The sequence below is a fragment of the Condylura cristata genome, unplaced genomic scaffold (genome assembly GCF_000260355.1).
Source record: "Condylura cristata isolate star-nosed mole 26May11 unplaced genomic scaffold, ConCri1.0 scaffold00003, whole genome shotgun sequence".
Classification (NCBI taxonomy): Eukaryota; Metazoa; Chordata; class Mammalia; order Eulipotyphla; family Talpidae; genus Condylura; species Condylura cristata.
Window position 1 is genome coordinate 5,472,337 of NW_004567104.1, and position 27,655 is coordinate 5,499,991.

The 27,655-nt window shown below is 35.0% G+C and overlaps 1 protein-coding gene across 1 annotated transcript in view; it reads right to left on the reverse strand.

The window, feature by feature from the left end:
- Positions 1-6,518: 6,518 nt before the first annotated feature.
- ZBBX (zinc finger, B-box domain containing) overlaps positions 6,519-27,655 on the reverse strand; it is a 127,978-nt gene continuing 106,841 nt past the window's right edge. Inside the window, exons 15-17 of the mRNA XM_004675381.1 lie at positions 23,672-23,926; positions 8,297-8,435; positions 6,519-6,645 (exon numbers count right to left, since the gene is read on the reverse strand). Of these exons, the coding sequence (XP_004675438.1) occupies positions 6,519-6,645; positions 8,297-8,435; positions 23,672-23,926 (521 nt within the window). The remainder of the gene's footprint in view (positions 6,646-8,296; positions 8,436-23,671; positions 23,927-27,655) is intronic.

Consider the following 27,655-nt stretch of genomic DNA (forward strand, 5'->3'; position numbering starts at 1 on the left):
AAGCACAGCACTGAGAATCTAAAGCCGCTTCTGCATGAGTTCGATTCCCGCCTGCCCCGGAGGTGACCACATGGCGTGGCAGACCTCTCCTGACCCGCCCGCTGCTCCCCTCAGCAGTGTACTTCGTCGATCTGCCTGTTCTGCTCCCCACTCTGTCTCTGGTGAAGCCTCTCGCCGCCCCTGAGCCTCTGGCCTGTACCCCAGTTCTGTATGCACAAATAAATAAATCTTAGAAAAAAAAAAAAAAAGAATATCCTCTCCTTTCCCTTAACTATGGAAGACATTTACATTGAGGATCTTTATTTCTTGGAGTTCATTTATGTCTGCTGGTTATTCCCAGCTAAAGTCATAATCCTGTTTGTAACATCATAATCACTTACCCAGCAAACAATCAAGGTGTCACAAAGAATTGTGACTTTAGGTGGAAGATAAACTACAGGACACAGATGAACTCTGAATAAATATTATTTTCATGCAAATGTGGCTAGTAATAAACAGAAATGAAACTGAATAACCTATAAAAGAGATTTGGGAAGAATAACTATGATGTCTTAAAATTTCTTCTCTCTGGAAGTATTATGCACAGTGTGTTTGCAAAGAACCATTTATGGCCCTCCCTGGTGGCTCAGCGGGTTAAAGCACTGCACAGAGAAGCTTGAGCCATTTCTACATGAGTCGACCCCCGCCTGAGGAGATCCACATGGTGAGGCAGACCTCTACTGACCCGCCCGCTGGTGAACAAAATGGACACAACACATGCTTTATTGGAAATGGTAGTATAGTTGAGAGACAAACCTTAAAAAATACATATCATATTAATAATTATAAGTGTCATGAAGGAAAGAAAAATGTACAATGCCATGAGAAAGAATAAATAAGGAGACAAGAACAATTAATCTAAGTAGAAATTTGAGGAAGTTGGTCTGGGAAGTAACATCTTGTAATCAAGATAGGAAACACCAAGATGAAATGAGCATTGATTAAGAAATTGACAAGAACTGAATCATAGAGGAAGAAAAGATTGTTTTTCTGAGTCAAGGCATTATTTAAAATAATGAGGATCCTATTAAAGAGGTGAAAATATTTTGTGACATCTATTAGTTCAATGTAAGACATAGATTAAGTGGACTTAAGGGTAGCATGCTTTACCAAAACCTTCTGTCACATTCTAAGTGAGCTAGACCTGAATGACTTCAGTAAATATCAAATAACAAATTCATATTACAAATACACTTTGGCATCAATTTATTTCTATCATGTCTCTCTCCAAACTGTAAAATTACAGAATTTCACATAGTTATTACAGCATAAGACAAATCCCAGTAAAAATGGCTAAATCCCAACAAGTACATTGAAGCAGATAATCATTTGTACAATATTTAACTTGGGTAAATTGCATTATACTATACTAATGTGGGTATTAATGATTTGGTTGGAATCCTTCTGGAGTATCTGTAACTCATTTCAATGGTCAGAGCTAGGAACTTACTTTTACAGCAATTTTAGGCTTGTTTTTCAAAATGAGAAAACATATTGAAGCTGCTTCAGGCAAGGACTCTAATCTTATTTTTATTCCCTCATTAGACTAATAACAAAGGAATTAAGGAACTTTTCTAAATGTGTAGTTATGAGTAGCAAATAGAGGATTAAGGAGACTGTTCTGCTCTGCCAAAGAATACCCTCATGTTCAATGCCAATGTCATATTGGAAATCAAGTGACAAAGTCCAGACGGGTCCTTACTTCATATATTGGCCAGGGATTCATATAATAATTAGTGTTCGATGTAAGTTTTATTCCAAAATTCTTATAGTGTAAAAGGTAATACTATCCTAGGCATTTTATAAAATCTTCTAAACTAGTTTATAACGGTCTCAAAACATAGCTAATGCACAAAATAGAATAAGTAATCAACTCTCTGTAGCAAGAATTAGAAAATATATTTGTCTATTTTATCTGAGAAAAAACACTGCAGTTTTATAAACTGCACTCAAAGGAACAATTTCCTTCTTCATCAGAAGTGAAAAAGAAATATGTTTTAAAGAAGAGTAGAAGAAAATGAAATCTTGAGCAGACACTGAAAATAATTTTTTTCAAAACAGGTGAATAGGATCACTATTTTTTTTTAAAGATTTATTTATTTATTTATTCATATAGAACTGGGGTACAGGCCAGAGATGCGGAGGGTGAGAGGATTCACCAGAGACAGAGTGGGGTGCAGAACAGGCAGATCGACGAAGTACACTGCTGAGGCGAGCAGCGGGCGGGTCAGGAGAGGTCTGCCACGCCATGTGGTCTCCTCCGGGGGCAGGCGGGAATCGAACTCATGCGGAAGTGGCTTAAGCTTCTCAGTGCAGTGCTTTAACCCGCTGCGCCACCAGGGAGGGCCAGGATCACTATTTTAATTACAATGTAACAGGCCCCCCATGACTACTGCTGCTGGCAGGTGGTATGTCCAGTCTTGGTGGCAAAGTCCAACACTAACCAGGCTTATGGGTTGAACCCTTGGGTGCCAGAGAGAGAGGGAGAGAGAGAGGGAGGTGAGGAGGGAGGGGTCCTCTGAGAGTTCAACCTGCTTGCCAATCCCAAGGTCCAGTGGTGTCTGCCTGAGCAGCATGCAGCAGCCCCCAGGACAGTCTGGTGGACTCCAACAGCAGCAATGGCAGCAGTAATTACTTGCCCAGTCTCAGCATAGGCTGGGGTTTTACTTATGAATACCACATCAGGAAAATGGACCAATCAGTTTCAAACTCTCACCAGCAGTATTCAAGTATATTGAGACCATTCAGGATTGTAAATGGACCAATCAGATTTGAGTTCAACTAGCACAAATCAAACAGGAACTGTAAATGGACCAATCAGGCTCAAATGGCATTTAACTTCAAGTTTTGAGAGGGCTAGGGATCATCAGAGCTAAGACCTCCATAGGGCAGAAAGATTCACTGGCATTCAGAACTCTACAGACCATATTAGTTCTCCACTTCAAACTATAACCTTACCACTTCCCATCCCTCCTCTTCTGCCTCTGCAAAATTGTACTACTGGCCTGTGTCTGGTGGCTATAAAAGAGTTGTGTGCACTTGCTTACGCTAACAAGTCTCAAAGGACTGTACATCAGTGCTGCTCTCTAGCACCATAGCTTGCTACCTGGGCTGCCATGATGACAAGCACTGGCCACCTGTGACTGACACTGTTGACCTGTGTTTGGTTGACTGAGAAATCTCCACTACTTTTGGCCCTCTGGCACTGATGTCTGGTTCTGTCATCAGAACCAGCCCAACCTTCAGAAGGGTGAGAGGTAGACTTTGGTGATACCTTATAGCACCCTGAGATTAATTCTAACTGCCACCATAGGGTGGATCCTGGCCCACCACTTACCAGTACCATCAGATCCAGGCACTCATCAAAGAGGCAGCGCCAGCCAGTACAAGCACCGTTTGGTTTGGACTATTGGACACTGCAGGCATTAGGTAAGATCGGACAGCCAGGCATTTGTGACCTTAGAAACTCTTTCCTTTTCCAATTTGCCCCTTTACTGATGATTCGCCTTGTTGCTGCACACTGAGCTTGAGCTATGTGTTACAACTGTGAACACACTGATGAAAACATTCACCCCTCAGTTTTTGCACTGTATTAACAAAATTAAAATTCAGAAAATAAGCATTTTATTTCACACCATAAGAGATTGTGATAGAAGGAATGCTAGGAATAAAAAAAAAAATACTGAGGAGTGATATACTTTATTTTAAGATATTTGTCTTAAAATTTTTGTGATATAGCATATTTGGTTTTCCAGATTGTTTACTTTTCACTTACATGCCTCAGTTTTTACAAAAGGCACATTTGTATTTTAAAAAATCATAGAAATAATTAGCTTTCTCCAAAATCATGTTATTTCCTGTCAGTAAAAGATACAGTGATACAATTTATGGATGTCCTGGAAAAGGTACCAATGACAAATTTACATGAAACAATTAGCTTAATGTAATATAGTACCTAGAATCACAGAAAATAAAAGTGTGAACTATAAGATATGACTATGCTATGGTGACAACAGCAGATCCAACCTGCAAGTATGTGGAGTTTCTAAAAAGTCAACAACTCCATAGGGGAGACTACCCTAAAATGTAATAAAGCTACAATCATAAAATTTACCCCAGCTCTTCTGCTCTTTTTTTAATTCCTGAATTATAGTTTAAAGCCTTGAACATCCGACAATCCCATGACTCATTATCCAAGATGAACAAATCACTTCCTCATGACTGTTGTAGCAGTTCTTCAAACTGACTATATTTGTAAAGGTTTTCTAGAAAAACAGGCCAACGTGGCAGGTTAGAAAAGTCTAAATTTACACAGTAGGCTAGCAAGCTGGAAATTTAGGAAAAAGCAACATTGCAGTGTAAGCATAAAGGCAGTCTCAAGACAGAATTCCCTCTTCCTTGGAAGACCTGTCACCTTTCTTTCATTTGTTTTTGTTATAGTAATATTGGTTAACAAAATTATATATAAGCCAGAGTTATGTGCACCCTCCAGGTGAGGCATACTGCCTCAGCACCCCTCCCACGAGGCACTGAAAGCCCTCCACTGTAGCCCACTGGGACGTCTTCCCATCTTGTTCTCCAAACCTCACTCCCCTTAATGCAGGTCATATTTCCAGGTTTTGTTATTAGTTAGGATTGATCTGACCCTTTGTTTCGTTTTTGTGTATTCCACATGAAAGTGATGGCATCTAGTATTTGTCACTCTCTGACTTACTTTGTTTAGCATAATCCCCTTCAGTCCTGTCCATCTAGTCACAAATGGCCAGAGTGTGTCTTCCTTTTTATACTGAGTAGTATAGCTTTGTGTATATACTACATATCAATCTCCCTACTCTATTCTGTTGTCTTGGCCACAGGTTGGATATTGGAAATAGTACTGCAGTAAATATAAAAATATAAAAATGCAAATATCTGGTCCCTCCCTGAGGGTGCAATAGGTTAAAGCACAGCACTAAGAAACTAAAGCCACTTCAGCATGTGTTCGATCACCGCTTGCCTTGGAGGTGATGCACATGGCTCAGCAGACCTCTCCTGACCTGCCCGCTGCTGATCCCCTTAGCAGTGTACTTCATCAATTAGTCTGTTCTTCTCTTTACTCTGTCTCTGGTGAATCCTCTTATTGTCCCTGCACCTCTGGCCTATATCAAATATATATAAAGTACATATTTCTCCTTTAAATGAATATTCTGCAATCATTGCATAGATATGTATGAGTACAATTGCTATCGATGGGAATTAAAAGATCCCAATACACAGTTGGTGAAGTTTAGATTGATCCTGCTCATATGGAAACAATAAAGATGTTTCTCAAAATATTAAAAAGGTATTCTTTCTCCTAGGACCTTCCAATTTATTGGATGAGACCCACCTTATTTTGGTTATTTGATTTAAACAACCTAAAACAACAAGAGAAACAACAAAACTTCACAGAAACATTTATAAAAATTTTTAAACATATCTCTATGTACTAGCAATGTTAACAAAAGTATTCACCATGCTGACCTAAAATAAAGTATTTTGGGGCTCCCAATGGCATTTCACTAGAACAGAAAATGACAATTATAACCCCTTTATTTTGGGTCACTTTTTTTTTTTTTTCAAATCTAACAGCAAATGTTTTGTTTATACAAGCTCTACAAGTGTGAAAAACACAAAACTTATGTAAAATATCCTGTAATGACCAAAGTAAACTCTTGGATGTCAAGTTCAACTAATGACACTGCCATTTATGACTTAATTGTCAAAGGTACACCTTTTTTCTTGACATAATTATTTAAAAAGACATTTATCAAATGGTCTTTCCCATAACAGAATGTAACTATGCATATAGATACATTTACAATGATTTCATTTTTGCGTGTACTATATTTTCATTGTTTTATTTATTTATTTATTTTAATTGCGGTAAGTTGATTTGCAACACTCCATATAATTTAGGAGTACAGGTTCACAACTCTCTTCAGGTGTTTCCTATGTCTTAAATTTCACCAAATTTAATTAATCTGATTTTTAATAATAGTGTATGACAGACAACATATTATTTGGAAGAAAAAGTCTATAATTTATAATTTCAGGGCCCTCCCTGGTGGTGCAATGATGAGGATGCAGCATTGCAAGTTGGCCGCAGCCACCTCAGCACAAGTTCTATTCCTAGCCCTGGAGGTGATGCCCATAGCGAGGCAGACCACTCCTTTCTTGCCTGCTGATCCCCTAAGCAGTGTACCTCGTTGATCTGCTTCTGCTCCCCACTCTGGTGAATCCTGTCACTGCCTTTGCTCCTCTGGCCTGTCCCCCAGTTCTGTATGCATAAATAAATCTTCAAAAAATTATAATTGCACCAACTTTATTAGTCTGAAAGTCTTAAAACGTCAGAGATAGCAATAATCAAATTATCCAGTACCTATATAGTAAAAACTTGTTACTTTTTTCAGTTGTTGTTGTGTTATGGGTACAAAATGGAGAATGTTATGAATAAAGTATTAGGTACTCTCTGACCATGGTAGTGCGATAACTTGTTGATTGTCAAGGAAATCTTCATCTTCATTGTCTGAGCTGCTCTCGGGAAGTGTCAGTAAACACTGAATGTCGGTATCTTTTTCAGAAGAGCTGAAAATACATTGAAAGATCAATATATAATATTCAGAACCAGATTTCAACACTTCATTTATCTTCTGATCAATATTACATAAGTTAAAATCACTGAAGGCCAGTAGATGAGAAGGGGCTGTTCACTGTGCCCATTACACCAACCCTCCTTTTAATGAAAAATTCTAATCATTCTTTCTTTTTCCAGAAATAAAGCCAAAGTAGAACCAAGGAAAGATTTTATGGCCCCTGGTTCTATCTTTCATTGATGATTCAGAAAGCACTGCAAAAATATGCAGAGCCGAGGGTCATCATTAACAACATTCATCATTACATAGGCTATTTAATACAATCCCAGTGAATAGACTGCCAGATAAATTACCTCTTTTGTGTACAGTAAATTAGGACTATGTGGATAGCCAGTCAAGATATGTCAAAACCAAGATTAATGACAGCAATTATTTAGTTATTTTATTTTGTTCCAATTTATTATGGAGAGGAACTGGAAGAAGCTCTAACATGCTGGTATCTGAGGTTTAAGAGAAGAAGGGGAACAGAAAAGAATCTGAATCATTTAAACTTTTTGGTCCAAGTGATCTAGATTTTCACAGCCCATTCATGCCCCTAAGCAATATATAAGACTGTGATATATATATATGTAACTGTTATTTGGATTCTTACTTTTGTCCAACACAGGCTAAATCAGCAGTCCCTAACCTCTGATCTGTGAATCAGTGAAGATTAGTAATTTCATTTTTCACTGGTACAAGAAAAGTATGAAAAATATGACAAGGCAGTGACTTTTTCATGACATTTTTTAAAGAACTATATTTTGTTAGCGTGATTTTATATTTATTAGCAAATACCTTGCTTTTATGAAACGATAGTGAGGGTGTGTCATAGGTTAAATTATTTGCTTTTAATGAAAACAAATAGCAATAGATCCTTTAAAAAATAAATTTTAGTGATGTTAGAAATGCAACAATCCAAGAACTACAGGTAAATGATGTCCTTCTTCTGATATACATAGTAACAGACTCGTGATTCCATCTTACTACAACATTAGATTTCCAACCAATAAAAGGAATTTAAAACTCAGAGGATTTTTATTTTACTTTATCTTAATACTTATTGAAGGACATTCCCTACAATTTCGATAAATTGCAACATGTCAATAATGTACTGACATAATAGCCTACTTTTCAGAAGCATTTATTATCATAACCTTTATCAATTAATCACCATTAAAATATGATACAAATCAAAATGTTATCATTAATAATCTAGGATAAATTTCAACTAAATATTGTTTCTAAAAACCCAACTCACATTAAGTAAGATTTTGTTATAGCAAAATAGTGAACTTTATTAGGTTAATTAATGCAGCTAAAAATTGTTTTTCAATATAAGAAAAAAATGCTGAATGATTATTAAAAAACCCCAAAGTCTTCTTCATAGTTTGGCATACATTGCATAGCAGAGAATCGTCTCTTCACATGAAAGAAACAACATCTTAAGCCTTTTCTTAAATTTTTATAATATCAACAAAGGACCCACACATTTTTGCAAATAGCCATTTAAGTACACACATAAAGACAATCTTTAAATAGTAAATAATGTTGGCTGTCAAAATTCTATTATATACTATATATAAACCTTAGGGTTAACCTACCTCTCTTCCCCACCTTCACAGGGTTCCTTTGCACATGAGATGTTAAGGAGCTCAAGGGCAGTCTGACTTACATTCAGTGAATGATTGTGGAAGCCTGGTGACTCTTCTGAGGTTAGGTTGTAAAGTTTTTCTGAAGGATCTGAAATAGTTTATTTCATGCACTGTCAGCACATAAATTCAAGAAACAAACGCATAGCATACTATGATGAAAACTTCCCAGTTAAAGTACAAGCAGCATAAAGAAGATAAATACAGACTTCAGATCTTCTCACAATTAGTTCTAAGTTTTATGAAGTGTGTGGACATGGTATGAAGTTTGATTTTAATCAAGTAAATTCTCCGATTTGGGTTTTTCAGCTTTACTGAGATAAAAGTGACACTTAGCACTGTATAAGTTTAAGGTGTACATGTTAATTTGAAACATATACTACATATATATATATATATATATATATATATATATATATATATATATATATACTGCAAAATGATAACCTCTATCATATTAGATAACACCTCTACCCGATCTCATAATCATGGCTTTTGTGTGTATGTGTGTGTGGAAGTAACATTTAAGATCTACTCTCTCTGCCACTTTCAAGTATATAATGCACTATTATTAAATGTAATTGCTATGTAATATTTTAGATACTTGAATTTATTCATCTTATAACTAGATTTCTTTTTTTTAGTAACATCTTTCCATTTTCTCTAACATCAATCACTAGTTAGGTTAATTAATGCAAGTAAGATGATTCTTTTCCTAATACAAGATGAAAAGCTAAAAGATTATTAATTTCAAGTCTCTTCATTTTTTTGGACATACATTGTATGACAGAATTTTCTCTGGAAGTCTAGTCTCTGCTTCTGAGTTTGGCTTTAGTTAGAGTCCACATACAAATAATATCATATAGCATTTGTGTTCCTCTGTCTGACATATTTTACCTAGACATACTGATTTTTAAATTTGTGTTATAGTTGTCAAATGTCCTGAGAATTCACAAAATTCCAAAGAAAATCACTTGTCTACATGCTAAAAATATGATCTATTTTATTCCTCTGAGAAATAAAAAGTTGGACTGACCCTTATATACTTTGAGACAAAGTTTACTTTTTTAAAGATTATTATTTTTTTTTAAAGATTAATTCTCTAGTGAAAGAATTCACCAGATACAGGATGGGGAGCAGAGTAGGCAGATCTATTGAAGTACACTGCTGAAGGGAACAGTAAGTAAGACAAGAGAGGTCTGCTGTGCCATGGGGTCACCTGTCCTACGATCTACCTCAAGCTGCAGTGGCTGCCCATAGCTTGATAGTGCTGATACTTAGCTCCCTGTGCCACTAGGGAGGACCCTGAAGCAAAGAAGCCCTTTGTTTTCAAGTCCCTTTAGTTGTTTCATTCACAAAAGAGGATTCCAGAATACCAAAAGATAAATTTTAAAATGTTCATCACTGTTTCCAATAAGAGAGAGTTTATAATTTCAAAATGATTATATCTCACAAGATACCATGTAGTGAAATCAAAGAAGGAATCAGAAACAAAAATAACTATAATACAGTAAAAGTCAAAATCATCAGGCAACTATAGAACAGAGACATTCAGTGGAGGAGGAGAAAGGAATAAAGATCAAGTGCCTATTATCAAGACAAAAAGATAAATTGTTGATTAGCAGGAAGGAGAGGGGAAAAGAGCACAAGGGGCTATGGTGATGGTGCACAGGTGAATTGATTGTGGAATTTCAAGGGGAACCATAGATTGTACAAAATGAAGGATGTTGTAATGGAGATATTAAAAAAATAAAAATAAAATACGAGCCCATGTGTGCATGTTAAAAAGACTTTCAATAAGAAATTCTGGAGAAGATGTGGAGAAAGAAGATCCTTATGCTGTGGATGGGAATACAAACTGATGGAAAAATAAATAAAGTAATTTGCGTTTACCTTAAAAAACTAAAAATGGGGCCCTCCCTAGTAGGGCAGCCATTTAAAACACAGCACTAAGAAGCTAAGGCCACTTCAGCATGAGTTCGATCCCCAGCCCCATGGTGCCCGCTGCTCCCCTCAGCAGTGTACTTCATCAGTCGGCCTGTTCTGCTCCCCACTGTCTCTGGTGAATCCTCTTATCGCCCCTACATCTCTGGCCTGTACCCCAGTTCTGTATGCATAAATGAATAAATCTTAAAAAAACAACTAAAAATGGAAATACCATATACCACAGCTATTCCCTGCTTAGGACTCTGTTTAAGAAACATGGTATCACCAACACAAAAATACTATAGTCTCCACAATCTTTATCTCAGAAATATTTACTGCAGATAGGAAATGGAAGTAGCCTAAATGCCTATCAACAGACTAGTGTATCACAAATGAATTAATTTATACTATGGAATATTATTCTGCCATCAGAAAAGGTGAAATACAGTCATGAATATAAAAGTGTAAGGAGTTATTATGAATTGTAAGCAAGTGAGAAAGACAAGACAAATACTGGGCATTTATTTACATAATAGATTGACAAAATAAAATGCTTACAAAGACCAGAGTGTATTATTAACACAAGGAGTGCTCTAAGAGGGAGGAAGGAGAATGTACAACAGAGTAAAGGGATGGTGATGAGGGAAAAAATGATCATTACTATGTGAAAGGGGGAAGTCTTAAGGCTCTTCATAAAGCTGTCCTATATAAGAACAAATTAAAGGTATAAGAATATACATCTTCACATAAACTTCCAAAAATTTAAATATAGAAATAAATGTTGAAATACTTCAATAGGAAGAACATAATGTCTTTTTTTTTAAGATTGTATTTCTAATTTTTGTAAACAGAGTTGGAGTCTAGGTCAGAGGTCTAGAGGTGTGAGGATTCACCAGAGAGAATGGGGAGCAGAACAGACAGGTTTACTTATGTACACTGTTAAGGGAAGCAGCAGGAAAGATAGGAGAGATAGGGACATGTGGCTCAGGTGCCTGGCTGAGAAGTTCAAGCCATGGGCCATCAAGGCTATAGAGATTTAACCCCGAGGCCACCAGGGAGACCCCATAGTACCTTCTTTTTGTCAAAAGTTGGAAATGTTAGCTAACTTATACATAAAGTTATGCTGTGATAGTGGTAGCAAGTTTTAAAGCCTGATTCTCAAACACCTGCTTTGTTCCCCAAGTTTCCTAATTCAGTTGTAAATTGTTTCTCCAAAATGCTCACATTTCCATTCCTGGTTATCCTGAAATGATTTAATATCATCCATAACAAATCAAAGAACAATCAAAGGAAAAATTAAAATTAGATAATGTAGACATTTCCAATTTTTTCTTCTACCAAATCCTTGGCACCATTATTTTTCACAGAAAGAAGTAATAGACATATCCTAGAGCTAACAACAGGAAACAAGATTTTGCTGCTCACAAAAATGCAGCTTTCTCAGGCATGTGAACACATTTACATTTGTATGAGTGATGAATTGTGTAACAGTGTCTGTGTGAGACTAAAGCTCATGAAGTTTTTCCATTTGGTATCATCAGTAGTGAAATGTGACTGGAATCTTTCTGCCTATTGATGCTAAGCAGAATATAAAAACCTTGTGCAGAATCAGTGAATTTTCTAGAATAGGGCCTGATTTTCCCATTACATCTGTCACCTCACTGGCTGTTGGATTGATTCCGCTGATGTATGATCCTCTTCCTTCCTCAGGAACTGAGCATCTCCAAAGCTATGCACTAATCTAAAGTCAGTTTCTCAAACAGGAGAGTTGTTTCTGGGGTTCAAGTTTGGTGTGTTATTGGGTGGTGTGTTATTGAATACCAAGCATTCCTAGAGTGTCCAGTGTATAAGTTATTGTGTTGTGCCGCTGGGCTATCTGAAAAGCCATGAGGGATCACAGGTTTCATAGTGTGTGTCTGCCCCATTTGTGAAAAGTTATGCTTTGTAATGAAAATACCAATGTCGGATATGAGAAAAAAAGTCACACATACATATGAAGAAAGTAATCATGAATGTGATAAAGGAAATTGAAAAGTTGAAATGTTAATGAGAGAGAGAGAAAATGTTATCACTTTAGATCCAGTGCATTCTTGACATACTTCAACTCAGAATTCCCTTGCAGTAAAAGACTTAACTCCAAGGAGATTCACATTAGATTTTTAAAGCAAATGAATAAGAAATGGGTAAAGAGGGATCATAATTTTTTCACCCCTGCACTCTAACAAAATTAATAGAAATTGCAAGTAAAATAAAGCAAAACCATAAAAGTCAAAAAAAAAAAAAAAAAAAGCATGTCAGTTCACTTAATAAACTGGCAAGGATAGCCAATAAAATATATGGAAGAGTCACAGAGCTGTAGCTGGGGACTACTTCTAACTGCCTTTTCTATTTCCTGCCCAATAACACACCAAACTAGTAGTAAGAAAAGGAGAGCCAAGGAGTGAGAAATGCCCCCCAATATCATACCAATGTGGGGCACACAACACAATCATGAAATAAGGATGGAATATTTTAAAATATTTTTCAAACACATAAAACCCACTAGTGAAGCTTAGCAAAGGCAAGAACATTATAAACCCAGAGGAACAGAACACACTGAAAACAGGTCCAGTAAAATTTGACATATAATGAAATGCAGAAGACAAGAGCACTCAGGAGCCTGATCTCCCCATTCCTTCATCTATCTACCCCATGCTGTTGATGAAGAAAAGAGTAGAGATACAGAAAAGAGGGTAAGATCCAACCATGAACACTAACTCCATAGAGAAGACTGATACATCTTAGTAGAGGTAGAAAGCATTTACTTCAGTAGAATAGTCTCACTGGAAAAGAGATGCCTGGGAACCTAAGCAAGTATACCCACAAAAGGCAAGAAGTGAGATACAAAGGAATAACAATTAGCTACCCAAACAAACTAGAATCCAGCACTCCATAAATAAAAGTTGGAACTAATGTAGAAACATACACTGAAATGGTGTGATGTTATATCTCTGAATCATATATGGTGGTGTTACCTCACTAAAAATGTTCCTTAATTAAGAAAATCTTAAATTGTATATTAAATTATAGTATTGCTCCCTTAATTAAAAAAAATATATATACCTCTATTGAAAAAAATGTTAAAAATAGGTTAATCTGGAGAAAACAGATCAAGATCATAAGTAACTGTCCATAAAATCTTTAACTGTGAAATAATAAAACATACTTTAAAGGAGTAAACTAATTTCAAAGATCAAACACCACCAGATATAAAAAAAAAGGAAAAATTAAATGTTGATCTGTTTTGGGATTGGATTTCATGCTAGGCAAAAAGTAAGCAATAATAGTTTTTTCACTGAAACAATTTTAAAAAATTATATATGTACTGTGCATTAGAGGTTCTCATCATATCAATATCAAATTTCCTAATATTGATCATTGTACTGTAGTTATGAAAGAAAATGTACTTGCCTGTGGGGAAATACCCACTGAAGTAATATTTTTTTAATTCATTCAGAACTGGGGTACAGGCCAGAGATGCGGAGGGTGAGAGAATTCACCAGAGACAGCGCGGGGAGCAGAACAGGCAGACAGATGAAGTACACTGCTTGGGGAGCAGAGGGTAGGTCAGGAGAGGTCTGCCACGCCATGCGGATCTCCTCCGGGGCAGGTGGGAATCGAACTCATGCAGAAGTGGCTTAAGCTTCTTAGTGCTGTGCTTTAACCCGCTGTGCCACCCGGGAGGGCCTGAAGTAATATTTTATAAAGAGTTATGTTTATAATTTCCTCTCAAATTGTTCAGCATAAAAGAGCTGTGTGTGTGTGTGTGTTTGGAGGGGGAGTATATGTATACACATAAACAGGATAAAAGGCAAACTAGTAATGTTTGTAAGGGAGCTTCTTGTATCATTTCATTTTGTTAAATACATTATTTTTTATTGAGGTAACATTGGTTGAAAACACTGTTTATAATTCAGAGGGACAGGTTCACACCATTTAAGAGGCATGTAGTTCACATTATAAACCATGCATAATACTGCACCCCAGGCCACTGACAACCTACTAACTTGTACTGTTTTTGTATTAATTCAAGTTTTCTAAAAGTTGAAATTATGTCAATGTAAAAGTTTACAAAAAAAAAAGTGTCAAAGCAACACCTTTGGATAGCTAACTTATTTTAAAGACAAACAATATAATGGATAATAATCAACTAAATGCTAATCTAAATTTAAGTGCTAATCTAAAAGATGGAATTTTAGATAACCAGAGTAAATGTACAAGAAATGAAAAATTGGAAAATTGGAAAAAAGAATGAACATGTGGATTGTACAATGAGGATCCAACATAAACAAAACTGTTTCTAAATAGAAGAAAGCCAAATAGAACTGAAAAGCAATAAAAATACAGAACAGCAGAAAAATTCTCTGAAAATAAGGAGAAAATTTGTAAATAAACCATGTATATAGAAATGTTATATTGCTAGCATTGAAACAATCCTGTTCTAGGTACCACCTTTCAAGAATTGTGGGGAAAAAAAAAAAAATGCTCACGCCCCAGGGAAGAAGCCTGACAAATGGAAGAGAAGATGAAGTAAAAAGTCAAGGTGACTTGAGATTAGTTTAGTTCAGAGAATTCAATCTCAGAAAATTATGACCCAATATGCGCAACTTTTAAGATAAGAAAGTGATCCAAGGAAATTATCCTTAATCTATTTAACACTTAAATATAAAGTTTGCCATCATTCTCAAACAGAAATAGAGTCAGGTAATCGAGATACTGTGAGTCCTCCATGGTAGAAAAACTATTTTAAATTAAATTGAGCCAAATAAAGTAAAATGGAAAAATAATTTAAGGACAAAATAACACCAGTATCTAGGGATAAAATTAATTCCTAATAAGTTTAGAGAAAAATAAATAATAACACAATAATGCAATTTAGCCAATATGCCAATCACCTACAAGGACAAAAAATAAATAAATAAATAAATAAATAAGACATTCTGAATAATGACACAGTCAAATTGTCTAGGTTTAGATGAAAGCAAAACAAACAAAAGCTCAGTAAAGATGCCAGGACCATGAAGAGGAACATGGCTTGCCAGAATCCATGTTGCTATGAAAAGGTACGGGTGTAAAGGGTGGTCTTCAGGAGACAGAGAGGTTTCAGTTTCCTGCCTCATTCAAAAAGAGGGTGAAACTGAGGAAAGAGAAGATGAGAATCTGGTAAGGAGACTGAAGAGGAAGGAGGCAGGATGGAGAGCCAGGAGGCCTGAGGGAGGCACATAGAGCAGAGAGACATGTGAAGAAACTGTGCTTGCTTCTTGGTCCTGGACTGGTTGAAACAGATGTGGGTGAGATACCTGTAGGGAGGCTGACTATGGCAGCATTTATCCTTATTTTGATTTTGCTCTTTTCCTCCAAGATTTGCCTGGCCATTTCTGACCTTTTTCATCAATCCCTGCTGGAAGGTGTTTTAGGCTTGTGGTGGGCTTTCATGTCTTGATTTGGGCCAGTCTCTTTTGGGTGAACTTTTACCCATGAGAGAATGAATAAATGTGGGTGTTTGATTTAGAAACTATATTCTTGGTCTTTTCTGTACTGCATACTGATTGTATTAGTTTCTTTCTATTAAAGGTTTTATTTGTCTTGCCTGGATGCAGCGGATGGCAGAACCTTTTTAGAGCAGGCAGGTTTGGGGGTTCAGTGGTGTCCCTCTCTCCCTGCCCTATAACAGGGGGAGGTGTTGCCACTCAGGAGAAGGCACAGTAGCAACCATGATGTTGTTATAAGCCAAACAAATCAATAATCTTATGTGGGCTGTGGGAAGCTGCTCTGATAATTATTAACATTCTGTGCAGTTAAATCTATCAAATTTGGAAGAGGAACACCAAGATGGCATTAGAAGTGGTTCCTTACTTTGTTCCAGAAAGCAACATTCAGCTCCAAAAAGCATTTGAGACCTATACCCAGAGTCCCAGGAATTGGGAAAGAAATATAATAACTCTGGGACCTCAGGGACAAGCAAAGTCTGCACCAGAAAGGACACAAAGGAGATTCATATTTCACTGAACAAGAAGTAGGTGGGGAGAAATGTAGTTAGGTAAGAGGCTGTCTTGTGCAGCACTGCCACTCAGGAAGTGACTGAGGGGAGGCGAGAACTAAACAACACAAAGGCATGTACCTTTGAGTAAGAGGGAGTATATGTGAAGAGGTACTCCTTACAGGTTGGGCTATACATCAATCACACAGACTGAAGAGATGAGGGCCTAGAAACCCGAAAAAAATAAAGTGCCACAGGTACAAGCCAGATCCTCTCCAGCACATCTACTCCAGTGATGCACCAGATAAGTCCCTTCCCAAAACACCTGAATCCACAACTCCAATATGAGGTCTCTGGACCAAAAGGTGTTGGAAAGGCCAAAAAAGAAATACACAAAACCACAGTGCCACCTGCTGGAAAAGGTAGACACACCTCAAGTCTCCAGGTTTCTGTTAGATATACTGTTCAAAACATGAAAGGGCAGAGCAAAAAATACAACAGTCGGTGACAGGAGGTCTCAAAGGGATACAAAACCAAAAGGAGAGAACAATCTCCAGAATCCAAACACAAAAACATGGAAGATTTGATCTTCTTATAAATTACAGCGTGAACCAAGAAAATTCAAAAAGCCTGACAAAAAAAAAATGTACACATAAAAAATAACATTAAAATGGAAAAAATGAATATTAAAAATAAATATAATATTAATATATGAAAATAATAGATTCAATTTGTTAAAGCTCTGCAGGTGACACTGAAAATTCCAGAGGCTTCTGTGGAAGAATAAATGTAGGATCTAATTAGTGATAGCAAGGTAATAATGCACAAAGTACCCAGTTCGAAGAAGAAAGAGAACAACAAATTAAAAAATAATGAAGAGCACTTCAAGAATAATCCCAGTCTTCTGAGGAAGACAATATAAGGACAATGGAATCCCAAAAAGGATGAGAGAGGGGGACATAGAGTTTATTCTAAGAAATAATAGAGAATATATTTCCAAATGTGAGAAAATAACTAAATAGATTATTTGAATGCAATGATACCTTCACCAAAATGTAATAATTACCAAGAGTTCATGATTAAAAAATATATATATTGAAGGTGGCTAGGAGAATAAAGTACTTACAACAGACTTCTCTGAAGAAACCCTACAAGTAAGAACAGCATAGAAACACATATTAAAACACTAAAAGATATAAATCTTAAGCCAAGAAAACTATATGCTGCAATACTCTTAGATATAAGGAAATATTAAAGAACTTTCCAATCAATCAGAAGTTTGCAAACACTAGATATTGTCTATAAGAAATGTGTGAAGGAGTTCTTTTACCCAAATTAAAATAAAATAAAAATAAAAATAATGAACAAGGAAAACTACAAGAACCAGAAAACTAAACCCAGAGCAATTACTATTCATCATATATTATTAGTCACCCCAAATATAAATGGACTGAACTTACACTTAAAAGTGGCTAGGTGGAGCACAAATCAAAATAAATAGGACTTGCTGATGATTCATCTTGATTCCAAAAATAACATAGACTCAAAGAAATAGTCAGAAAAGAAGTACACAAGCAAATGGGATCATAAAACAGGAAGGGACAGACATATTTATAGCAGAAAAAAACATACAGCAAAAAATGGTAACAAAAGACACTATGTGATGATTATTATCTCTACATGAAGGAGGCATAACATCTATATATGCACCAAATGAAAAAACATCAAAATATATAAATCAATTATTAGTTGAAAAAAAAAGAATGAAAGCAAAATAATGGCCATGAGGGACATCAATAATCCATTTTCATCAATAGACAGCTAATAGACTGTCTATTTTCATCAATAGACAGCATGTAAGGAAACAGTCACCTTAAACAAATTTTGTAACATAATAAACAGAGATCACTTAACCCCCCAGGAAGATGATTACACATGACACAAGTGTACACAGAAATTCTCAAAAATGTATAACATGTTATTTTACAGAGCAAGTGTCAACAAATAAATAAATCTGATATATCAAGTATCTTTTCCAAGGAAAATTGTATAAAATTAAAATTTGACCATTAAAAAAATAATAAAGATATGGGCTAAACCTCAGATACATGGAAACTTAACAACACTGTAAAGAATGAACACTGAGTTAACAAGGAAAGTAGTATAGAAATTAAAAATACCTACAGATAAAAGAAATGGGACATAAGCTGTCCAAACCTATGGGAAAACAAAAGCTGTACTGCAAGGGAAGCATTAGAATACAAGAACAAGAGGGTCTAAAATAATCTAACCTTACAATTTAAGAAACAAGAAAAAAGGACATCAAATTATACCAAAAGCCAGGAGAAGAAGGAAATTATAAAAAAAAAAAAAACAGAGAAGAAATAAATGAGAGCACATTTGAACAGTCCAAGATCAAGAAAACTGAAAGTTTGTTATTAAACAAAGAGCACTCATAAAGACTCATAAAGAAAAAAAAAGCTCGCAAATTTAAAAAAAAGGATGAAACTCTAATAAGTGGCATCAGAAATGAAAGAATAATTGTTAAACAGAAATCTCAATATACAAAGGGTCATAAGAGAATAATATAATGAACATCTATATGCCAATAAGCTGAATGATCTTGAAGAAATGAAAATTACTCAGAATCATCGATTTTAGAATCAGGAAGAAATAGAAACTTAAACAGACCAATTACAAGAAAGGCAATCAAAAGTCTCTCTCTCTCATACACACACACACACACACACACACACACACACACACACAAATAACAACAACACTGGTTTTACTAGTGAGTTCTATCACTCCATAAAAGACAAATGTAACTTTCCCAAATTCTGCAAAATACTGAGGAAAGGGAATGCTTCCAAACACTTTGCATGAGTTAAAAAGTCTTCTGCTATTAAAAAGCAGAAAGGACATTATAAAAACTGGAAACTATTGACCAAAATCTCTGATGAAAATAGATGCAAAAATCCTCATTTTTTTTTTCAGCAAAGAAAACCAAAGTCGACAATATAAAAAATGCCAACGAGGAACTACTCCAGTAATTGATTCAACACCTGAAAAATTGATGGATCTAATTCACCATATCAACAAAAGGAAAGATTAAAAATCATACAATCATATCAATAGAGTCAGAGAGTGTCATAAAGCCAACATTCATCTATGATTAATAACTCTAAATAATAGCGTGAATAGTAGAAACACATTTGAACAAAATAAGTAGGACAAACCCCAGGTAACATCATTCACAGTAGTATGAAACTGAAATTTTCCTCCAAGTTCATATATAATGCAAGGATGGCCACTTACAACATGATGATTCAATACAATATTATAACTATTAGCTAAAACAATTAGGCAAGATAAATACAGTTAATAACTTGGAAAAGAAGAAATAAAGGTATGACTATTTACAGATGATATACACAAAGAAAACCCTAAAGATTCCACTAAAAATAAATATTAGAAACAAAAAAATCAATACAATAAAGTGGGCAGCTATAGAATTCAAAAATTTTTGGTGATCCAGTGCGGAAACATAGTCAAATTGTATGAAATATATAATCCAATTTACTTTCTCAAGTTAAAGAGGTAAATACTATGAATAAACATAACGATGGAGTAAATGACTCATACAATGAAATCTATAATATATTCTTAAAACAAATGGAAGTTCCAAATGAATAGAAATATATCTCCCACTCATGGACTAAAATAATCACCACTGTTAATATGGACATGTCTCTCAAAGCAATGCATAGGTTCACTGCAATATATTTTAAAGGTATACTGACTTTCTAAAAAAAAAAAAAATACATATAAAAAACATTTCATTTAAAAACACAAAAAAATAACTCAAATACCTAAAACAGTTCTGACAAAAATAAAAAAAAGGCAACCCTAGACTTCAAACTATAATAAGAGGTGATAGTAATCAAAATAGTAGTGTGTTAGAATAAAAATATATGTATAAATAATGGAGTAGAGTGCACCCCTGATGGTGTAGGGGTTGAAGTCTCAGCACTATCAAGCCATTACCAGCAAAGTGGACTGAATTCAATCCCCAGCCAGGGAACTAACCCACATGGCATAGCAAACCTCTCCTGTATCACCCGCTGTTCCCCTCAGCAGTGTAAATCAGTCAGTTTTCCTGACCTGTTCCCCACTCTGTCTTTGGTGAATCCTCTCACCTGTTGTACCTCTAGCCTAGACCCCAGTTCTTGTATGCATAAGTAAATAAAATTATCTTTAAAAATTGTAATGGAATGGAATTAAGAACCTATAAATAAGCCCATAATTAATTGGACAGCTAATCTATGACAAGCCAAGAAAATACAATTCAGAATGGAAAGTGTCTATAAAAACTGGTATGGTAAAACTTGACAGCCACATGCAAAACAATGAACCTAGACTAATAGCTCACACCCATGCACTTACATACACAAAAAACAAATAAAGGTGGTTTAAATACTAGACTTACAAAATTAAACTACATTAGAAAACAAAGTGATAACACTCCACAAATTAGCTTTAGTAAAGTCTTCAGGAGCTCTCCTCTTAAATCGGGAAAAACACAGAAAAACAATCAAATAGGACTACAGCAAACTAAATGTTTCTGCAGTGAAGGGACTAAAATCCTAGGTCTATATAAAACACTAACAACTAAGAAGAAGAAACAAATCTCAATCAAAGAGTTGAATGGGAACTAGAAATACCTCCAAAGAAGATATACACATGGCCATTCAACAGGCACAAGAATAAGTTCAATGCTAAGCAAGTCAAATTCACAATATAACAACACTCTGCCTGTGAGAATGGCCCATGTCAGAAAAAAACTATGGTTGGTAAAGATGAAGAAAAAAAGGTGGGAAAGTAGACTGGTCTATCTCCCAAGGCAAACAATATGGAGGTTTTCTCAAAAGATTAAACATATATTTATGATCATATGATTCAACAACTCCACACATATGTATCTATACAAAGACTATAAAGACATTGATTCAAAGCAATATATGCATTCTTATATTCATTGAAGCACTCTTTCCAATAGCCAAGTTATGGCTAAGTGCCCAAAGACAAACAAGTAGTTTAATAATATATATCCAAACACAGTGGAATTCTAGTCTACTATTAAAAAAGGTGAAATCTTGCCATTTGCAGCAACATGGGTGTAACTGGGGGCATATGCTAAAGCAGAACAAACCAGAAGGATGGAAACAAATGCTGGATGGTTTCACTCAGATGTGCAATGTAATAATAATAATAATAATAATAATAATAATAATAATAATAATAAAAAGTTAGGCAAAGATAAAAAGAAAACTTAGAAATCTGACTAAGAACTGAGGCTACCAGAGGGGAAAGTTGGTATGGGAAACAAAGTATAAAGTTCTCCAAAGGGCTTATGTAGAGGACTCAGTGCTCTGGGTGATATAGCAATATACATTTGAAGAGGTGTGGACTTATATCTCTGAACCATGTATTACAACATTACCTCAATACATAGTAATACCGATTTTTGAATATTGAATATTTAATCCATATTAATTTTCACTTACTAGGCAATAAAAATCTGAAAAAAAAAGTGGCAGTTCAATATAATACAGTCTAGAACAATTCTGCTTAAAAAACAAAGCAAGGTGGCACAATGGGTTAAAGTGCAGCACAATGGGTTAAAGTGCAGCACCATGAAGCAACCTGAAGCCACTGCAGCAAAAGTTTGATCCCCAACCAGGGAGGTGACACAGATGACACAGCAGAGCTCTCCTGTCTGGTCCACTGCTCCCATCAGCAGTGTATTTCAGTAGATCTGCCTGTTTTGTTTCCCACTGTCTATGGTGAATTCTCCCACCCCGCCCCCCACACATCTGGCTTGTACCCCAGTTATTGTATGCATAAATAAATAAATCACTGAAAGAATACAAAACAAAGCAAAATAAAGAGAAAAAAAGGTACCTCATCTTTCACTCTAGGGATATAATCATTATGTCTGAAACTAAATCCTCTAGATTAAATAAAACTACTGAGAGGAGGAGATTGGACTAAGAACAAAGTGGGTGGGAACCAATGATCTATGTTCGTTTTGTTGTTGTAACACAAATCTAAAGAACTATATTATATAGCCTCAAATCACAAAGGGTGTTGTAAACCAATGATACTTCATTTTTAAAAAATGGCTCCAATAGTTGATTTTTTTTTAAATGTGTCCCTTAATTTTAAAAGTATATTTGAATAAATTGCAAGTTGGGTCATATAAAATCACCAATATTCCACTATGTTTTGCCTATGAAAAAAAAAGTTTTACATAATCCAACATAATTTATGCTGAAAAATTAGATTGAAATATATAATTTCTCTTAGCTTCATTTCATTCTTTCTTTTGTTAAATTAGGGAGATATATACATTTTTAATGCTTCAATCTACATTTTATAAAACTACAATCTTCCCTTCAGTCTACACATTCTTCAAACTATAAATTTATATTTGTATACTTACACTATAAACAGACATGTTAAAAATAATGTTTATCAAATATTAATAATGGTTGTTTTCATAATAGGAATATTTTGGCTTACTATATTCTATTTTTCCCTATTGCTTGAATTTTTAAAACTAAGATGTATCCTTTTCAGAAATATAGCACTTTTTTTTATTCTAAGGTGAATAAGAGAAGTAGCAGTTAGTATGCAATGTACTGGCCTACAGAACTTTCTGACCTTTTTCTTGGGCTTGCAGCTGCTCTATCAAATTGTACGAATGTCTTTCTGATGAAATTAACAGGATTTATTCCCCCATTAATTTTTACCAATCCAGACCTTTGAATATTCAAGAATATGGTTATATGTTACAATGTTTTCATTGAGATTTAGGAAATAGAATGTACAAATAGAATTTCTCCTCAATCTATGGCCTGCCAAAAAGCAGTGTTGACACCAAATGATTACTTGTTACATATATAGAATATCTATTCCTACCACTGATATACTCAATCAGAATCTCTTGTGGGTTTAAACAGATATTAGAGATTGAGGAACACTGTAGAGTTTTTGTAAATCTACAGAGGTAAGAAAGTCAGTGAGTTTGTAGAAAGGAGGAAGAAAATTGTTTTTCAGTTCACGTGAAGCTCCTTAGTCCATGATTCCAATGTGTATTACATGCCCTAAGGGATACTCTCTCCGGTGAGGGTGGTCTTTCACACATTTTAACATTTTCAGGATGACATAGGAAGATTTCTGAGAAATGGATAAAGTATAATGGTTAAAAACAGAAAAGAAGGCTATTTTGCTTGTTAGCTTGTTTTTTTGCAGAGGCATATGGAGAATCAGGCACAGTGAACACTGTCCAGAGCAAAAAAATAAGAAAATAGCACTACCTGCAAGACTTCTCAGCATACTTAATTCTCTTTCCAAATTATCTAAGGTTTCCTGTTCAGCACTGCCATCTAAGAAAGGCTCATTATTGTCAGTGATGTCCACATATTCAATTTCTGAAATTTCAGAAGCAGCTCTAGATAATGATCGAACAGCTATACTTCTTGATGGAGAATGAGAGGAGGAAAGGCAGCTGGAGTTATTTATAGAGTTGGGAACTGGTAAATTTGCTGCTGAGGTTTTCTGTGGTGACTGGCCTAAAATGAAAAATGAAAATTGAAATCAACCCTTTTTAAAATTCTGAATGAGCACTTAACATTATAAAATGCCAGCCCAATGAATTTACATAAGATAAATGCATACAAAAGAGCTTATGAGAAAATAAAGTTTATATGGTCATTTATTCAGGTTTACCACAAGTTATTATTTCCCCCAAATATTTCCAACATATCAGAACACTTCTGTGTTATTTGGCCCTATTTTTTTCTACATTCAGAGAAGATAAGCTAAAATTTAATGTTTACTTATATAAAATATCTGTAAAAAAAAATTCAAGAACAACTAAGCATTCAGTCTTATACACAACAGATTCTTAAATTCTTATATTATTATAGAGGAAATGTTTCTAAGAAAAAATAATCCATAGGTTAACAATGGTATGACATCCTAGGAAACAATTTTACTTAATGTCATATAACTTAGTCTTATCTTGAAAAAATATGAAGACATAATTGGCTTGAATTGGAATCTTTTAGAAATCACAGGTACAAAAGAAGTTGAGATGATCACACCTATAATTTTCATAAATATATGCTTGCACTCTGCTGTTTTATAAGGTAACTTAGTGGGAAAATCCATAAGCAGAGATATAAATCTGGTTATTATTTTCATTCCATTAAAGCAGTTGACAATTGATCTATTTGATTTTATTTTTTTAAGGCAGTTTTATTTACACATACAGATTTGGGGTTAAGACCATAGGTGCAAGGGTGGTGAGGGGTATTAACCAGAAACAGACTGGGAGCAGAACAGGCAGATCTACTGAAATAAAATGGTGAGGGGAGCAGAGGAAGAGACAGGAGAGATCTGTTGTGCCATGTAAGTTAGCTTCCTGCCTGGGACTTAGCTCAGGTCACCTTGGCTGGTGATAACTTGATAGTGCTGAGAATTTAACCCATGTGCCACCAGGAAGGCCCTGGTTATATATAAGAATATATACTAAATTCTTATATATATAAATTGAATACTATTCAGCAATTTAAAAAAAAATCTTCTTGCCACTTTTGAGAACATGATGGAAATAGAGCCAGTTATGCTAAATAAAATAAATCAGAAGGAGAAAACTATTGGATGGTTTTCCCATATATACAATACAGTGAAACAAAACAAGGGTCTCAACAAGACAAAATAGAACAAAAATTCTAGAAATCTAGCTATAAAAATCAGGGTTCCAGTGAGGGACACAGGTGATGGAGAGCAATTTGTGGAGGGGATCCATTGGACCAGGGTAGATAGTGGGTGCATTCTAGGCAGTTGCAATAAAATGCAGCTAAAAGAGGTGATCCTATAACTTTGAATCATGTTCAGTATTGTAAATGCATGTTATCTAGATAACAGTAGATAATAAAATTTAAAAGTCATATTGTTATTTTCGTAAGAGTATCACTTGACTAAACATAACCCATGTTATTCTCACTCTATTGACTCAAAGAAAAATGTAAATTTCAGAAGAGCAAAAAGGAAAATGTAATATTAAAACATTTAATGACTATTGTGTTTGTATGTTTTAAATAAAGTGATCTATTTTGAATGTAGCTCATACCCTAACAAGAACCATAGTGCAACATTCAATTATTTTAGCAAGATAAAAGGAGAAAGGCAAATCTCACAGGGTCTAATTTTAATGAATATTTCAGAAATCAATTTTGTGAACATTTTTATCATAATTAAAATATGAATAAATTAAAATAGAATGTTAGTTGCAAAGACATATATCCTTCTCTTTTCTTACTTTCAATGTTTCTGCTCTATGGATAAGTAAAGCAGAGTATGAATACAAATTCTGAGAAGAATGATAGTTTTAAACTAAAATAATGTTTTTAATAAGTAAACTTAAAATTGTTTTTGTAACAAAAATCATTTTGATTTTTCTGTGTCTATGCTCAGAAACAATTCTAGAGAGCAAAAAAATGTTAAAGATTATTTATACATAAAGAACTGGGGTACAGGCCAGAAGCACAAGGGCAGTGAGAGGATTCACCAGAGACAGAGTAGGGAACAGAACAGGCAGATGGATGAAGTACACTGCTAAGGGGAGCAGCAGGTGGTTCAGGAGGGACTGTTGCTCCATGTAGGTGACCTCCAGGACAGACAGGGATCATACTCATGCTGAAGTGGCTTTAGCTTCTTTAGTACTGTGCTTTAACCTGTTGTGCCACCAGGAAGAGCCAATTCTGAAGAAAATTAACTGTCAAAACCTCCCTATAATTTTAGGAAAGTAAATGTAGCTGTCTCAACAAATTATTTTAATGACCCGCATTTGGATAATCTTCCTCTTTTATCAATAACATGTGAAGAGTCAATATTTTGTACATAATCGTTAAGGAAAGCAAATTTGATGTTCTTATATGTTAATTAGTGGTAAGAGCAACAATGGTAGAAACATAGGCCAATAAATCATACAGATGTGCAACTATATGAAGAAAAAGTTCTAGGATAGTTGTAATCAATCACATCAACCGACAGAAAAATAAAAACCACATAATAATATCAATATATGTGAAGAAGGCATTTGAAAAAGTTCAACATCCATTTATATTTAGGGTCCTCGAAATCCTCGGAATAGAAGGAACATACCTCAACACGATAGCAGCCATATATGACCAACCCACAGCCAATATTATCCTCAATGGAGAAAAGCTGAAAGCCTTTCCTTTGAGATCAGGAACAAGACGAGGGTATCCACTATCTAACTGCTCTGCAACATAACAATCGAAGTTCTAGTCAGAGCAATATGATAGAAAAAAAGTCATACAAGGAATCCAAATAGAGAAAGAAAAATTAAAACTGTCCTTATTTGCAGATGATATGTTAATCTACATGAAAAACCCTAAAAATTCCACAGAAAAACTAATCAAAACAATCAAGGAGTTTAGAAAGCTAGCAGGCTATAAAATCAAAACACAAAAGTTAGAGGCCTTCCTATACACAAACAACCATCAGAAGAATCAGAAATTAAAAAAAAAATCCTTTTCAATCAAAACAAAAAGAATCAAGTATCTGGGCATCAACCTAACAAAAGAGGTAAAAGACCTATACAAAGAAAATTACAAAGCACTGTTAAAAGAAATACAAGAAGACACCATGACATAGAAAGACATCCCCTGCTCATGGATAGGGAGAATTAATATCATCAAGATGCTCATCCTACAAAAAGCGATACACAGATTTAATGCCATAACAATAAAAGTCTCAATGACATCCTTCAAAGAAATAGATTCTATATATATATTGATGAGATTCATATGGAACAACAAAAGACTTCAAATAGCCAAAACTCTCGTGACTAAGAAGAAAGAGAATGGAGGCTTTGTAATCCCAAACTTAAAGCTATCCTACAAAGCCATAATAATCAAAATGGCATGGTACTGCAACAAGAACAGATACATAGACCTGTGTATTCGAATAGAAAACCCAGATATAAACCCACAGGTTTATGGACATCTAATGATTGACAAAGGAGCAAAGAAGATACAATGGAACAAAGAAATTTTGTTCAGCAAATGGTGTTTGGAAAACTGGGAAGCTACATGTTAAAAATGAAACTAGATCACTACCTCACACCACACACAAAAATCAACTCAAAGTGGATTAAAGACCTAGACATAAGAACAGAAACCATAAAATACCTGGAAGCAAAAATGGGCCAAACACAACACAACATACACTTCAGTAACATCTTTGAAGATAGTGAAAGCAAGGATAAA